Below are 16348 nucleotides of genomic sequence, written 5' to 3'. Positions count from 1 at the left end.
GCTACTTTTAGTCGTAAACCTTTCAAAATCACCTCTATTTCCGTAATAAGTCTTCCATTCTGTCAAATGAGATGGATATGTGGGGCAGCAGGCCTCCAGCAGCAACAGCCTGGTTGATCAGGCAAGCACCAGACAAGCCTGGCCCATGGCTGGGCTCAGAGAGTAGATTAACTCTCGAAATTCTTCGAGGGTATATCAAAAGTATACAGCACACATTGATCATGCAGACCCATTCTCTTACATGTAGGCCTACCAGCTTTCTTCTCCAAGATTTGAAGCCGCTAGACTTTTGGCATAGTATTATGGGACTGACACTGGCTTCAACGCGGTAATATTACGAGACCGACACTGGCTTCAACGCGGTAATATTATGAGACCAACACTGGCTTCAAAGCAGTAATATTACGAGACTGACACTGAAGGAGCTAATGATGTATAGAGCTGCTTTATATATATATATATCAAGGCAATCGAAGCTCAGTGCTGTATGGTCATTGGTGCCCAAGAAGATCTTGTATTCTATTTCTCCTATGTTGGACATACTTGCAGTAAATACTAGGTCCAGCCTTGCAGGCACATCTCCATGTGGATCCCAGCTCTCCTAATCTATTTCTTTGTGCAATAGGAGTTATAAAGAAACATTGGATATGTCATCTTAAGAAAGAACCATAGTCAAGATTATAAGGGAATACAAAAGAATTGACAAGAAAGACTTCCTATCCTAACACCATCAAGTGGCACAAATGGTCATGACTATAAGGAATAAAAACTGCCAAAGGATGCCAGAGTGGTAGACTGGAATGGTTTATAAGAGGAGATAGTAAGTCCTATAGCCACTGGAACCTTTAAAAATATTTGTGATAAATACTGAAGACAGGCCACCACAAGCTTTGCTCTGCTCTGTAGCTACAAATTAGCAGTCACAAATAGCCACACAGGAGAAACATTCTGGGTGAGATGAAGATGGACATGTCCAAATAACAACACTTAGAACACTGAGAAGGCCTGTGTGGTCAGCAGGCAGTTCTATAATTTGTGCATAGCCATCAGTTTTCCCATGTGACATCACATGAGTGGCTGGTGCGCTGCCAACCTTGTTAGGTCTTTGCAGAAGAAGAAAAACCCAAAGAATCTCCCTAGGTCAAGTCAGAAAAAACTACACCCCATGGAGAGCAGCCAAGGACAGAGAGGGTATTGTACATCACTGGCACAGGATTGTGGCTTGAGATCACCCTTGCATAGCCACAGAGAAATCACTCCACTGAAGCCATTATAGGCAGCCTCCACAACCGACAACGTGTTTCATTAAACTTGAACACTGATCTTAAGATGAAAGATGGACTGTAATGGGGCTAGAAAGGCGAGTTGTCATGTGAATTAAGCATGGTACATTCCAGTGTGGAATGTACCATGCCTAATTTCTTTACCATGCCAGAGTTTCTTTACAAAGGGAACAGTTGAAAGGCTTTAAGAACAGGTATGGTGTCATACAGGTTTTAGAAACTTTTAAAATTTATACAGTAATTGTTAATTCAAGACAGGACAACACAAGCACAGTTTTGTTCCTGTAAATGCAAATACATTTCCCACCAAGGCAGGGTGGCCCAAAAAGAGAAACAAAAGTTTCTTTTTTTAAATTTAGTAATTTATACAGGAGAAGGGGTTACTAGCCCCTTGCTCCCAGCATTTTAGTCGCCTCTTACAACACGCATGGCTTACAGAGGAAGAATTCTGTTCCACTTCCCCATGGAGATAAGAGGAAATAAACAAGAACAAGAACTAGAAAGAAAATAGCAGAAAACCCAGAGGGGTGTGTGTATATATATGCTTGTACATGTATGTGTAGTGTGACCTAAGTGTAAGTAGAAGTAGCAAGACATACCTGAAATCTTGCATGTTTATGAGACAGAAAAAAGGACACTAGCAATCCTACCATCATGTAAAACAATTACAGGCTTTCGTTTTACACTCACTTGGCAGGACGGTAGTACCTCCCTGGGCGGTTGCTGTCTACCAACCTACTACCTAGGAAATACGTTATTATACCCAGAATTTTTGTTTAGTGTTAGCATACTTTACATCACCATTGTAATTATTGAATTTGTTGTGTGTACCTTTGATGAGTTTCGAGTCTCTTGCTGCTCTCCATTATATACGTGTAATTTGTTCTAGCAATTTGAATTTTATAAATCAGTGGCAACTACTATCTTTGTCTTGCAGCCCCTCGACCGTGATCATCCTAAGGGTCGGCCAACATGGAGATTTACTGTGTTTGCCCAGGATGAAGGTGGCACTGGTCTAGTGGGCTATGCTGATGTACAAGTTAACCTCAAGGATATCAACGATAATGCTCCACTCTTTCCCCAGGTATGGGTATTAATGGTTTACTCATGACTGTAATAACATGATTACAAAAGAAAACATATTTCTTGTAAGAGTCAATCAGTGAACATTTTATGTGCCTCAGATATTTTCTAATATTTACTTTGTTTACAGATGGTATATTTTGGAAACGTGACAGAAAATGGAACTCAAGGAATGGTTGTTATGACAATGACAGCAGAGGATTATGACGATGCTAATGAGGGTACAAATGCCAAGCTAACTTATTCCATTGAGAAAAATGTCATTGATGAAAATACAGCTACACCTATCTTTGAAATAGAACCAGACACCGGAGTTATTAAGACTGCAGTTTGTTGCTTGGATAGAGAGAAGACTCCTGATTACTCCATACAAGTGGTTGCTGTTGATGGCGGCGGATTAAAAGGTATATTAAATTTTGTTGGGTATTGATTTTATGATGCTCTGCATTACTTGTTCAACTAAGTAATTTGTTTCATTAGTAGGTAGTAGGTTAATGATATCCTGAAAATTGTTCGCAAGTTAATTGTTTGGAACTTGTAATCTATTTTCCCATTGACATCCATATTATAATCAGAAGAGTCCATCTCTCTTCCCTTTCCATCCCTCCCTGTCATTTTCTTCTGTTCCCCTCCCGTTCTCATCACATCTTACACAACACCTTACATTTGCTCTGCCCCACTTCACCCCTACCACTGTGTTCAACTAAAACATCATACTTCACCCTAACACCACTCTACCATCTCCACCCTCCTCTAAGATTTTTGGTAATACAATGTCATTATTGTTGAAATACCTTTAGTTAAGAATTTTTAGACATGTCTAATAGATTTGTCTCTAAATTTTTGGATTCTGTGATGTTCTAGTATATAACGATGTATACTTCAAGAATACAACTGTCTGGAAAAGTTTACCCCTTTGACTGTTTTGGTCTTATATATACGTCTTACGTGCCAGTGTGTTTGACGTATATATGCTAAAAAATTCTAGCGGCTTCAAATCAAGCAGGAGAAAGCTGCTAGGCCCACATGTGAGAGAATGGGTCTTTGTGGTTAGTGTGTGCAATATAAAAAGAAAATCCTGCAGCACTCAGTGCATAATGAGAAAAAAAAAACTGTGTACAGTGGACCCCCGGTTAACGATATTTTTTCACTCCAAAAATATGTTCAGGTGCGAGTACTGACCGAATTTGTTCCCATAAGGAATATTGTGAAGTAGATTAGTCAATTTTAGACCCCCAAACATACACGTACAAACGCACTTACATAAATACACTTACATAATTGGTCGCATTCGGAGGTGATCGTTATGCGGGGGTCCACTGTATTTGGATTAAAATGCCGACTTTGAGGTGTATTTTCGTATAGTATTTATGGTTGTATTCTTGTTTTCTTGGTCTCGTTTGAGAGTATGGAAAACATATTATAGAAACAGAAGTGATTTTGATTGGTTTTACTATGAAATGGAGCTCAAAGTGGCAGAAATGTTCGATTTTTTGCTGATGTTCAAGAGTAAACAAATGACATCATTGTCCAATAAATGTCCAACTAGCCATTATGATATGCAGTCATGAATGGGTTGACGTTATTTATACAATTATTACAATATTGCAGTAGTCTGCATAACAGTAAATCTTCCATTTTTTTGTGTGAATAAAAATTCAAAATAGAAAGCAAGAGTATTATAATAGGGGCCTGGAGACATGACTGATGAACAGAGAAAATGTTATTTTAGTGCCAGGAATGTCTGCATTGTTCATTCTAGACCCTATTTTGAAATTGATATATTTTTTAATTTGTATGAAATTGGCCAAATTGCCAATATCTGACCACTTTATTGGGTAGTTGAAATCAGTAAATGGGCAGTTTCTTGTACTCAGTCAATAGAACAAATGGATTTCTAAAGAAATAGCTATGAGTTTGATGGACTGGAACAATGGAATTGGCTGAAAATAGGACTCAAATTGGGCGAAATCGCCGATGCGTAAATGTCGCTGAGGTCGCTAACTTTGCGAGAGCGTATTTCCATAAGTTCTCCATCAAATTTTGTACTTTTGGTGTCATTATCATTGGGAAAAGATTCTCTATCATTTCATTTTTTTTTTTGCGACACCAGGAGACACTTTAGGATTTGGGGTTACGACAGTCAAAGGGTTAAATCTGATTAAATCTGTAAGTTAGTGATGCAGACGTCTAGTCATGTGAAGACCAGCAAAAGCATAGCAATAGTAATGTAAAAGTTGAATCAGTGAAATTTTTTTTCTGGGGGTGGGGGATGATAATTTTGACTACTATTGTCCTCAAGCTCTTTGTACACAGGAGAAAAAGGGGATATAGTATGGTAGAAGGTAGGATATGGTGAAAAAAAAAAGTTATTAGTGATACAATTCGTTCCAGAGAGTCTGCTGAATGGCAAAATTCACGACTGGCAAAACCATTTTCCCCATTAGAAATAATGGAAATCCAATTAATCCGTTTTAGACACCCAAAAGTATTAACAAAAAATATTTTTTTTAAAGATTAAATATAGACTTACATACAGAAAACAATGACAAATGAATATAAAGCACTAATAAAATGGATAAATGAACATTTAACATCACGCTTACCTTTATTTGAAGACTCTTGTTGGTGTATGGCAGACAGGTAGGAGGGGAGAGGGAGACAAGAGGGAACCGAATTTATTATGCTTTAATATGATGCTAATGTCATCTCTATGGCTTATTTTTCTATCACAATTTGTCTAATATGACATAATAAACAATATTAATAACATAGAAACATGATGTATACTGTAGAATGAATAAAATATGTCATAACATATTTGAGGAGTAAGTGTTGGTGGTAGTGGAGTTGGGTTTATAAGGGCCACTTGAGAGAAGTTGTACATACTAGTGGTGGTGGCGGTGGCAGAAGCCACCAACACTATTCACACTGAAACAATGTACGTAATTTATAAGTAAGAAATATTTACACTTACCTTGGAGGAGATGTGGTGGAAGATAGCAGGGCGGTGTATGTTCAGTGGCCCTGTATACCTCCAGCAACATTGGAGAGTTACTTTCGTGTCTTTTTCTATTGCTTAATCACTTGTCTTACTTGCTACACTGTTAATGCTACACTTTATCACTGGCTGGCGCTATAGTCTCTATCGATACCTGCTGCTTTAGTATCGTACATATCGTAGAATCACTGAAGAAGGCACATTCTCCCCTCTCTCTTCCTCCTCCACTTTGGTACTTTGCTATGAGTTTTTTCTTGAATTCTATCATGTTTCTTTCCTTCTTGAATTCTGTTGTGTTTCTTTCCTTCTTTACCAAAGGCCTGGCACTAGGAGCTTTCTTTCGGCCCATGGTGGCTTATTTAGCAGTTGCAAGCACAAAAAACAATGGATTATTATGAAATGTATCATACGAACTCATGGGGTGATGGTCACTAGCTAATAAACAATGGCACACTGAGTGTGAATGGTGTGGGAGACTGGCTTCGTGTGTGCACTGATGCTGGGATGCTGCTCCAATGTGTACCAGACAGTTGCCGAATCACAAGGCCAGTCATGAACCGCGAGGCTATATTTTGCTGAAAAAAGTTGCCAAAAGCCGAATTTCGCGAAAGTCACGGCCACCAAAAGACAGGGGTCCACTGTACTAGTATGTAGGTGATGACTGTAATTGATGCATTAACCCTTTGAGGGTCGACAGGTTCTCTCTGAAACTCGTTCTCAGGGTCGGCTAAATTTAAAAAAGAAACAAAAATTATTTTCTCTTATGAAAAGATAGAGAATCTTTTCCCGATCATAAGGACACCAAAAGTTTGAAATTTGATGGAAAACTTACGGAATTATGCTCTCGCAAAGTTAGCGGTCTCGGCAATGTTTACGCATCGGCGATTTTGCCCACTTTGAGCCCCATTTTCGGCCAATTCCACTGTACTAGTCGACAAAAAACATGAATATTTCGCTAGAACTCCATTTTTTCTATCGAATGGGTGCAAGAAACCACCCATTTATGAAATTCAACTATCCAGTACAGTGGTCAGAATTTAGCAATTTTGCCAATTTCACACAAATTTCAAAAGATGCCAATTTCCGAATAGGGTCCAGAATAAACAAGAAAGACATTCCTGGCACTAAAATGACATTTCCTCTGGTCATTAGTCACGTCTCAAGGCCCCTCTTATATTCTTTTGCTTTCCACTTTGAATTTTTATTCTCACAAAAAATATAAGATTTACTGTTATGCAGACTACTGCATTAGTGTAAAAAATGGTATAAATATTATTGGTGCACTTGTGAAAGAATATTAGACTCACCAGTTGACGTGTATTGCATGCTTGGCACGATTTGTTTACTTTTGAAATTTGGTAAAAATCGAACATTTCTGCTACTTTGAGCTCAATTTCAAGGTATCTTTCATTGTAAAACCAGTCAAAATCATCTCAATTTCTGTAATATGTCTTCCATTCTATAAAATGAGACCAAGAAAACTAGAATACAACAAAAAGTACCATACGAAAATACAGTGCAAAATCGCTGTTTTATTCCAAAAAAATGGTCAAAGTTTTTTTTTTCTCATTATGCACTGTGTGCTGCAGGATTTTTTTTAGACTGTGCACACTGACCACATAGACCCATTCTTTCATATGAAGGCCTACCAGCTTTCTCCCACTAGATTTGAGGGCGCTAGAATTTAGGCGTACTAGTACGTCAAAAACCCTGGGTCGTAAGCCGTACTAGTACGTCCGAAACCCTCAAAGGGTCAATACACAAGTGATGACTGTGTCTGATGTACTAGTAAACAGGTGATGACTGTAATCAATGCACTAGTACACAGGTGATTGTAATTGATTCATTAGTATGCAGGTGATGACTGTAATCGATGCACTAGTAAATGGGTGATGACTGTAATCAATGTACTAATACACAGTTTTTTTTTTATTAACACATAGGCTGTTTCCCACTAAGGCAGGGTGGCCCGAAAAAGAAAAACTTTAATCATCACTCAAACTATCACTGTCTTGCCAGAGGCATGCTTACACTACAGTTATAAAACTGCACCACTAACACCTCTCCTTCAGAGTGCCGGCACTGTACTTCCCATCTCCAGAAATCAAGTCCAGCCTACCGGTTTTCCTGAATACCTTCATAAATGTTACTTTGCTTACACTCCAACAGCAGGTGATGACTGTAATTGATTCACTAGTACGCAGGTAATGACTTGTCTGATGCACTAGTACACAGGTGATGACTGTCCGATGCACAAGTATGCAGGTGATGACTGTGTCCGATGTACTAGTACACAGGTAATGGCTGTGTCTGATTTACTAGTACACAGGTGATGACTGTGTCTGATGTACTAGTACACAGGTGATGACTGTGATGTACTAGTACACAGATGATGACTGTGACGTACTAGTACACAGGTGATGACTATGATGTACTAGTACACTAGTTCAATCTGTCAGACACTGCAACACAAGGGTATCTTGGTACAGACCTGAAATCAACTTCGACAACCTCTACTAGTGAGAACGGCTGGATTTGAGAGGGACCTGACCTCCCAACATCTGCATTCTACTAGTGACCTACGTCTCACCTCCTGGCGCTATATAAGGCTCCATCCTGTCACTTCAACTCCATATTGTTTCAGACTATGGAACAATGCTCTTCTCCAGACTGAGGGACTGACCACCTCAAAACTTTAAGGGTGATGGACTGATTACATCGTCTTCAAGTCTCTTCTGTTTCTATCAACTTTTCTGTACTCGACTGAAGAAGCCTACTGTGTAGGCGAAACATTTCGAAATAAAGATACCTAACTGTTGCATATGTGTCTTACCTAGTACACAGGTGATGACTGTGATGTACTAGTACACAGATGATGACTGTGATGTACTAGTACACAGGTGATGACTGTGATGTACTAGTACACAGGTGATGACTGTATCTGATGTACTAGTACATAGGTGATAACATAAAAAGCCTACTGACCCATGCAGAGCACGTCCATGAACGCCGAGCCCCCCCCCTCGGATTAGCCAAATGACCCACCCAGTCTGGTCACCTCCACTCAAGGATGGAGCACGGCACCAGACCCAGCAGCACAAGCTAGTCAGGTCCAACTCACACCCACCCACACCCACTCATGTATTTATCTAACCTATTTTTAAAACTACACAACGTTTTAGCCTGAATAACTGTGCTCGGGAGTTTATTCCACTCATCCACAACTCTGTTACCAAACCAGTGCTTTCCTATATCCTTCATGAATCTGAATTTTTCCAACTTGAAACCATTGCTGCGAGCCCTGTCTTGGCTGGAAATTTTTAGCACGTTATCTACATCCCCTTTATTTATTCCTGTTTTCCATTTATACACCTCGATCATATCCCCCCCTAATTCTACGCCTTTCGAGAGAGTGCAGATTCAGGGCCCTCAGTCTATCCTCATGTGGAAGATTTCTGATACATGGGATCATCTTTGTCATTCTCTGTACGTTTTCCAGAGCATTTATATCCACTCTGTAATACGGTGACCAGAACTGAGCAGCGTAGTCTAAATGAGGCCTAACCAAGGATATATAGAGTTGAAGAACAACCTGAGGACTTATATTATTTATACTTCTAGATATGAAGCCAAGAATTCTGTTAGCTTTATTGCGAACACTAATGCACTGTTGTCTTGGTTTTAGATTAACGCTAACCAGAACTCCTAAATCCTTTTCGCAGTCAGTAGTATTAAGATCTACATTATTTAGTTTATATGTGGCATGGCTATTTAACTGTCCAACATTTAGAACTTTGCATTTGTCAATATTAAACTTCATCTGCCGCTTCTCCGACCATTGCATCAGTCTATTCAGATTTATTTATTTATTTATTTTATGTCTTTGCAAACAGTACATTGAGATTTCATATTTACAATAATGGGTTGCAATGCAAAGAGAGCCTCTATTATGCCTAGGCATTATGGGCCAACTTAACATTATTGGCTTAGTCTACATAACACTAAGGAGTTTATCATAGTTGTATAGTAGGATAGTAATTATTTCATAGTTGTACAGTAGAGTGCTCTAGTGTCCTCATTAGAATGAATTGGATGGCCTATTTTGGTGTCATCAGCAAATTTGCTTATGTCGCTATTTATTCCCTCATCTATGTCGTTTATGTAAATTGTGAACAACAACGGGCCCAACACTGACCCCTGAGGAACACCGCTTGTGACGTGCCCCCATTCTGATTTCTCCCCATTTATGCAAACTCTCTTCTGCCTATTTGTCAGCCATGCCTCTACCCAGGAAAAAATTTCTCCTCCTATTCCATGTGCCTTAAGTTTCCTCAATAGCCTCTGATGTGGAACTATATCGAAAGCCTTACTGAAGTCCATATACACAATATCATATTCATTACCATGATCTACCTCCTCAAACACCTTAGTGAAAAAAGTTAGTAAATTCTTAAGGTAGGAGCGCCCCTTTGTAAAACCATGTTGAGATTCATTAATCAATCTGTGCCTATCAAGATGGCTATGAATTGCTTCGGCAATTATTGATTCCATAAATTTTCCCACTATGGAGGTAAGGCTTATTGGTCTATAGTTCGAAGCCAAAGACCTGTCACCTGCCTTGTAAATAGGTATTACATTTGCATTTTCCACTTATCAGGCACTATGCCAGTTTGTAGTGATATGTTAAAAAGATTAGCCAAAGGTATGCTAAGTTCCTTTGACATTCCTTTAATACCCTTGCAAACAGTTTGTCAGGGCCTGGGGATTTGTTATGTTTTAGTTTCTCTATTTGTCTGAGGACCATGTCACTAGTTACTGCAATTGTACATAGTTTATTTTCCTGTTCTACATAATCTATTATTTCAGGAATATCGCTAGTATTTTCCTGGGTGAAAACTGAGAGGAATTAGGTATTGAGAATTTCACACATACCCTTATCACTGTCAGTGATCTGACCAGAGTTACTCTTAAGTGGGCCAATCTTGTCCCTAATCTTACTTCTGTGTACCTGAAAGAACCCTTTTCTGTTAGTCTTTGAATTCCTTGCGACCTTAGCCTCATAATCCCCTTTTTGGTTTTCTTATTCCTTTCTTTATTTCTCTCTTTAATTGAATATATTGATTTCTTAACTGCCCATCCCCTCTTTTGATATGCCTATATTTGCCTCTCTTTTGACCAATGAGATGTTTTAATCTATTGTTCATCCATTTGGGATCATTTTTGTTAGATCTAATTTCCCTACTTGGAACAAAAGTTGTCTGGGCAGCTAGAACTATGCTCTGAAAAACGTCATATTGGCAACCAAGATCACCTACCTGACCCATAGTCAGGACATCCCAATTTAGCCCACCCAGGTAATTTTTCAGTCCCATGAAGTCGGCCAAGCGAAAATCTGGGACAGAGATTTGATTGCAGTTATCTGGGTAATTCCATGATACAGGTCCTCCATCACAAATCCGGCATCATTGGGACCTGTAGTGTGCCGGATTACTGAGTTTGCCGGATTACAGAGTGGTTAGGTTAGAATACACTTAATAAAATTAACCAACTTGACTTACACAAAGTTCATTGAACATCAGCAAAAATAGAACATTTCTGCTACTTTGAGCTCAATTTCAAGGTACTTTTCGTCATGAAAGCAATCAAATGAGTCCAAAAAAATGAAAATACAACCATAAAAACCATACGAAAATATACATACTACAAAGAGGCGGCTAATGGCTGAGAAGTGAACTCCTTTATTTATCGTCTGTCTTTTTTATTTTTTTTTTTTGTACGTTAAGAAGCATCTTTCCATCATACATTGCCCAAGTTTCAATGAGATAGCCCAACAAACAACCGAGAAAAAAAATATTTACCAAAAATCATATATGGCAAGCCCAAGCCAGGTACTGGAAATAAATCACTTCATCTGACTTTTCTGGGTTATCCTAGGTTCTCTATACATACACTGCTATGTATGATAATCTATGCAACTGTATTTGTGTATACCTGAATAAACTTATTTACTTCTAGTCTGTCAACTGAGTACAAGAAACCGCCCATTCACTTATTTCAACTACCCAATAAAGTGGTCAGAAATTGGCAATTTGGCCGATTTCACACAAATTTCAACAGATGCCAGTTTCAAAATAGGGTCCAGAATAAACAGTGTATACATTCCTGGCACTAAAATATCATTTTCTCTGTTCATTAGTCATGGCTCCAGGCCCCTCTTATATTACTCTTGCTTACCATTTGGAATTATTATTCACAAAAAAATAGAAGATTTACTGTTATGCAGACTGCTGCATTATTGTAATAATTGTATAAATAATGTCAAGCCATTCTTGAGTCCGTACTGGAATTTAGACTTGCAGGCAGACAGGTATTGGACGGTGACGTCATTTGTTTACTCTTGAGCTTCGCTAAAGAATAGAACATTTTCGCTACTGTGAGCGCAATTTCAAGGTACTTTTCATCATGAAAGCAATCAAAATCATATCTATTTCTGTAATATATCTTTCATTCTATCAAATGAGACCGAAAAAATGAGAATATAACCATAACAAAAATGTACAAAAATATACCGCTAAGCGGCCGCTAATGGCTGAGAAGTGAACTCTGCTATTTATGGTCTGATTTCTTTCATTTTTGGAGTACGTTAAGAAGTATCTTTCCATCATACATTGTCCAAGTTTGAATAAGAAAACCCAACAAACAACTGAGAAAATCATTTTTTTTTTTTTATTATCACACTGGCCGATTCCCACCAAGGCAGGGTGGCCCGAAAAAGAAAAACTTTCACCATCATTCACTCCATCACTGTCTTGCCAGAAGGGTGCTTTACACTACAGTTTTTAAACTGCAACATTAACACCCCTCCTTCAGAGTGCAGGCACTGTACTTCCCATCTCCAGGACTCAAGTCCGGCCTGCCGGTTTCCCTGAACCCCTTCATAAATGTTACTTTGCTCACACTCCAACAGCACGTCAAGTATTAAAAACCATTCGTCTCCATTCACTCCTATCAAACATGCTCACGCACGCCTGCTGGAAGTCCAAGCCCCTCGCACACAAAACCTCCTTTACCCCCTCCCTCCAGCCTTTCCTAGGCCGACCCCTACCCCGCCTTCCTTCCACTACAGACTGATACACTCTTGAAGTCATTCTGTTTCGCTCCATTCTCTCTACATGTCCGAACCACCTCAATAACCCTTCCTCAGCCCTCTGGACAACAATTTTGGTAATCCTGCACCTCCTCCTAACTTCCAAACTACGAATTCTCTGCATTATATTCACACCACACATTGCCCTCAGACATGACATCTCCACTGCCTCCAGCCTTCTCCTCGCTGCAACATTCATCACCCATGCTTCACACCCATATAAGAGTGTTGGTAAAACTATACTCTCATACAAAGTTCTTTGTCTCCACAGACTCCTAAGTGCACCACTCACCCTTTTCCCCTCATCAATTCTATGATTCACCTCATCTTTCATAGACCCATCCGCTGACATGTTCACTCCCAAATATCTGAATACATTCACCTCCTCCATACTCTCTCCCTCCAATCTGATATCCAATCTTTCATCACCTAATATTTTTGTTATCCTCATAACCTTACTCTTTCCTGTATTCACTTTTAATTTTCTTCTTTTGCACACCCTACCAAATTCATCCACCAATCTCTGCAACTTCTCTTCAGAATCTCCCAAGAGCACAGTGTCATCAGCAAAGAGCAACTGTGACAACTCCCACTTTGTGTGATTCTTTATCTTTTAACTCCACGCCTCTTGTCAAGACCCTCGCATTTATTTCTCTTACAACCCCATCTATAAATATATTAAACAACCATGGTGACATCACACATCCTTGTCTAAGGCCTACTTTTACTGGGAAATAATTTCCCTCTTTCCTATGTACTCTAACTTGAGCCTCACTATCCTCGTAAAAACTCTTCACTGCTTTCAGTAACCTACCTCGTACACCATACACCTGCAACATCTGCCACATTGCCCCCCTATCCACCCTGTCATACGCCTTTTCCAAATACTGTTCACTTATATGTTTCACTGTGAACACCTGGTCCACACACCCCCTACCTTTCCTAAAGCCTCCTTGTTCATCTGCTATCCTATTCTCAGTCTTACTTTTAATTCTTTCAATAATAACTACCATACACTTTACCAGGTATACTCAACAGACTTATCCCCCTATAATTTTTGCACTCTCTTTTGTCCCCTTTGCCTTTATACAAAGGAACTATGCATGCTCTCTGCCAATCCCTAGGTACCTTACCCTCTTCCATACATTTATTAAATAATTGCACCAACCACTCCAAAACACTATCCCCACCTGCTTTTAACATTTCTATCTTTATCCCATCAATCCCGGCTGCCTTACCCCCTTTCATTTTACCTACTGCCTCACGAACTTCCCCCACACTCACAACTGGCTCTTCCTCACTCCTACAAGATGTTATTCCTCCTTGCCCTATACACGAAATCACAGCTTCCCTATCTTCATCAACATTTAACAATTCCTCAAAATATTCCCTCCATCTTCCCAATACCTCTAACTCTCCATTTAATAACTCTCCTCTCCTATTTTTAACTGACAAATCCATTTGTTCTCTAGGCTTCCTTAACTTGTTAATCTCACTCCAAAACTTTTTCTTATTTTCAACAAAATTTGTTGATAACATCTCACCCACTCTCTCATTTGCTCTCTTTTTACATTGCTTCACCACTCTCTTAACCTCTCTCTTTTTCTCCATATACTCTTCCCTCCTTGCATCACTTCTACTTTGTAAAAACTTCTCATATGCTAACTTTTTCTCCCTTACTACTCTCTTTACATCATCATTCCACCAATCGCTCCTCTTCCCTCCCGCACCCACTTTCCTGTAACCACAAACTTCTGCTGAACACTCTAACACTACATTTTTAAACCTACCCCATACCTCTTCGACCCCATACCTCTTCGACCCCATACCTCTTCGAGAAAATAATATAATAATAATAATAATAATAATAGTAATAATATCTTTATTTACTACACGTACATGTACAAGGTATACAGGCCTAGCTGACATCAGTGACATACTACTATATAGAAAGCCACTTGTTATGCAAAGTATTTCAAGAAAATTAGGTCAGTGTCCCAGGATAACACCCACACTAGTCGGCTAACACCCAGGTACCCATTTACTGATGGGTAAACATAGACAACAGGTGTAAAGAAACACGCCTAATGTTTCTACCCTGGCTGAGAATCGAGTACAGTGGACCCCCGCATAACGATTACCTCCGAATGTGACCAATTATGTAAGTGTATTTATGTAAGTGCGTTTGTACGTGTATGTTTGGGGGTCTGAAATGGACTAATCTACTTCACAATATTTCTTATGGGAACACATTTGGTCAGTACTGGCACCTGAACATACTTCTGGAGTGAAAAAATATCGTTAACCGGGGGTCCACTGTATTTACCAAAAATCCAAGCCAGGTACTAAAAATAAGCCACGTTGACTTTTTTGGGTTATCCTAGGTTCTCTACACATATGCTGCTATGTGTGATAATCTATATAGAGAAAATAACTTTTTTGTTTCAGGTTTATGGTGCAGTACGAGTGTATATTGCAGTTTGCCCTGTGCTCTACTCCGTTTTCTTTAATATAAGCCCCCTAGACAGGGATAGGAGAATGGTATTTGTATACCATATCCTCTTCATACCTCCATCGAACTGCTTGGTGTTATGCCAAATATTATTCATTCTGGAGTATTTAACATGTTTTATGTTATTTATATTGTTTCTTATGTCAGATCAATTGTGATAGGCAAATTAGCTGTAGTGTTGATATTAGCATAATAATAAAGCATATTCTCCTGCTTCATGAGACTGAGCTCATGGCAACCGACAGTGGCTTCAAAGCCACCTTATCTTTAATGTACTGTGTAGGTGCTTTACATAATGAGAAGCATTTCTTTTATTCATTGGAACCATGGCTAGGGCTAAAAGTAAGCAGGTTAAAACAATAAATGGAGAAAAAGAAATTGGAATGACTTGTGCAGCAAGTAGCACCACCAAACAGTTGGTGTGGCGACCCTGGAAATTTGAAATTATGCTAGCCAAAATTAGTGCCGAATAACTGAAGGAACCGAATAATTGATTGCCGGATTTGTGATGGCGGACCTGTATATTGAAACTAAGTGATTTGTGATCACTTTTCCCAAGCTCATCATTAACCTCAAGATTATTAATTAGTGAATCTTTGTTGGCAAGGACCAAATCAAGCAGATTGTTTCCTCTAGTTGGTTCTGTCACAACGTGCTCTAAAAAGCAATCCTGAACCGTATCAAGAAAGTCACTAGACTCAAGATTTCCTGTCATATTGTTCCAATCAATTTGTCTAAAGTTAAAATCTCCCATTATCACAACATTTTCATATCTAGATGCCTTATGAATTTCATCCCATAACAGCTTACTGCACTCCCTATCAAGGTTTGGGGGCCTATAAATCACACCCAAAATTAATTTGTCACGTCCTTCGAGAAACTGTAGCCAAACAGATTCTGTGTTCGATGTTTCTAATCTTATATCATGTCTAAGACAGCAATTTAAATTTTCTCTGACACACATCGCCACTCCACCACCCTTCCTGTTGACCCTATCAGTGTGGACCTATCAGTACACATGTGATGACTGTGTCTGATGAACTAGTACACAGGTGATGACTGTGTCCAATGAACTAGTTCACAGGTGATGACTGCCCGATGAACTAGTACACAGGTGATGACTGTCCAATGAACTAGTACACAGGTGATGACTGTCCGATGAACTGGTACACAGGTGATGACTGTGTCCATCATACTAGTATTCACAGTTTTTTGTGCCTTCAAATACACCACCTGCCAATATTTTTGACCTTAGCCCAATTGTTTGGGTATCCTACAGCCTCATGCCTTTGAAGAAAATCTAAGACCATGCAGGTCCATGT

At 39.2% G+C, this 16348-nt stretch overlaps 1 protein-coding gene across 4 annotated transcripts in view; it reads left to right on the top strand.

The window, feature by feature from the left end:
• CadN (neural cadherin) overlaps positions 1-16348 on the top strand; it is a gene marked incomplete at its 5' end in the record, with an annotated part of 755916 nt that overhangs the window by 688206 nt on the left and 51362 nt on the right. For all 4 annotated transcript variants that reach the window (XM_070094821.1, XM_070094823.1, XM_070094822.1 and 1 more), the window contains 2 exon segments: positions 2221-2367; positions 2497-2770. In XM_070094821.1, coding sequence (XP_069950922.1) covers positions 2221-2367; positions 2497-2770 — 421 coding nt within the window.

The sequence above is a fragment of the Cherax quadricarinatus genome, chromosome 48 (genome assembly GCF_038502225.1).
Source record: "Cherax quadricarinatus isolate ZL_2023a chromosome 48, ASM3850222v1, whole genome shotgun sequence".
Classification (NCBI taxonomy): Eukaryota; Metazoa; Arthropoda; class Malacostraca; order Decapoda; family Parastacidae; genus Cherax; species Cherax quadricarinatus.
The sequence above is the reverse complement of the archived record's forward strand: the minus strand, read 5'-3'. Positions and strand labels throughout refer to the sequence as shown.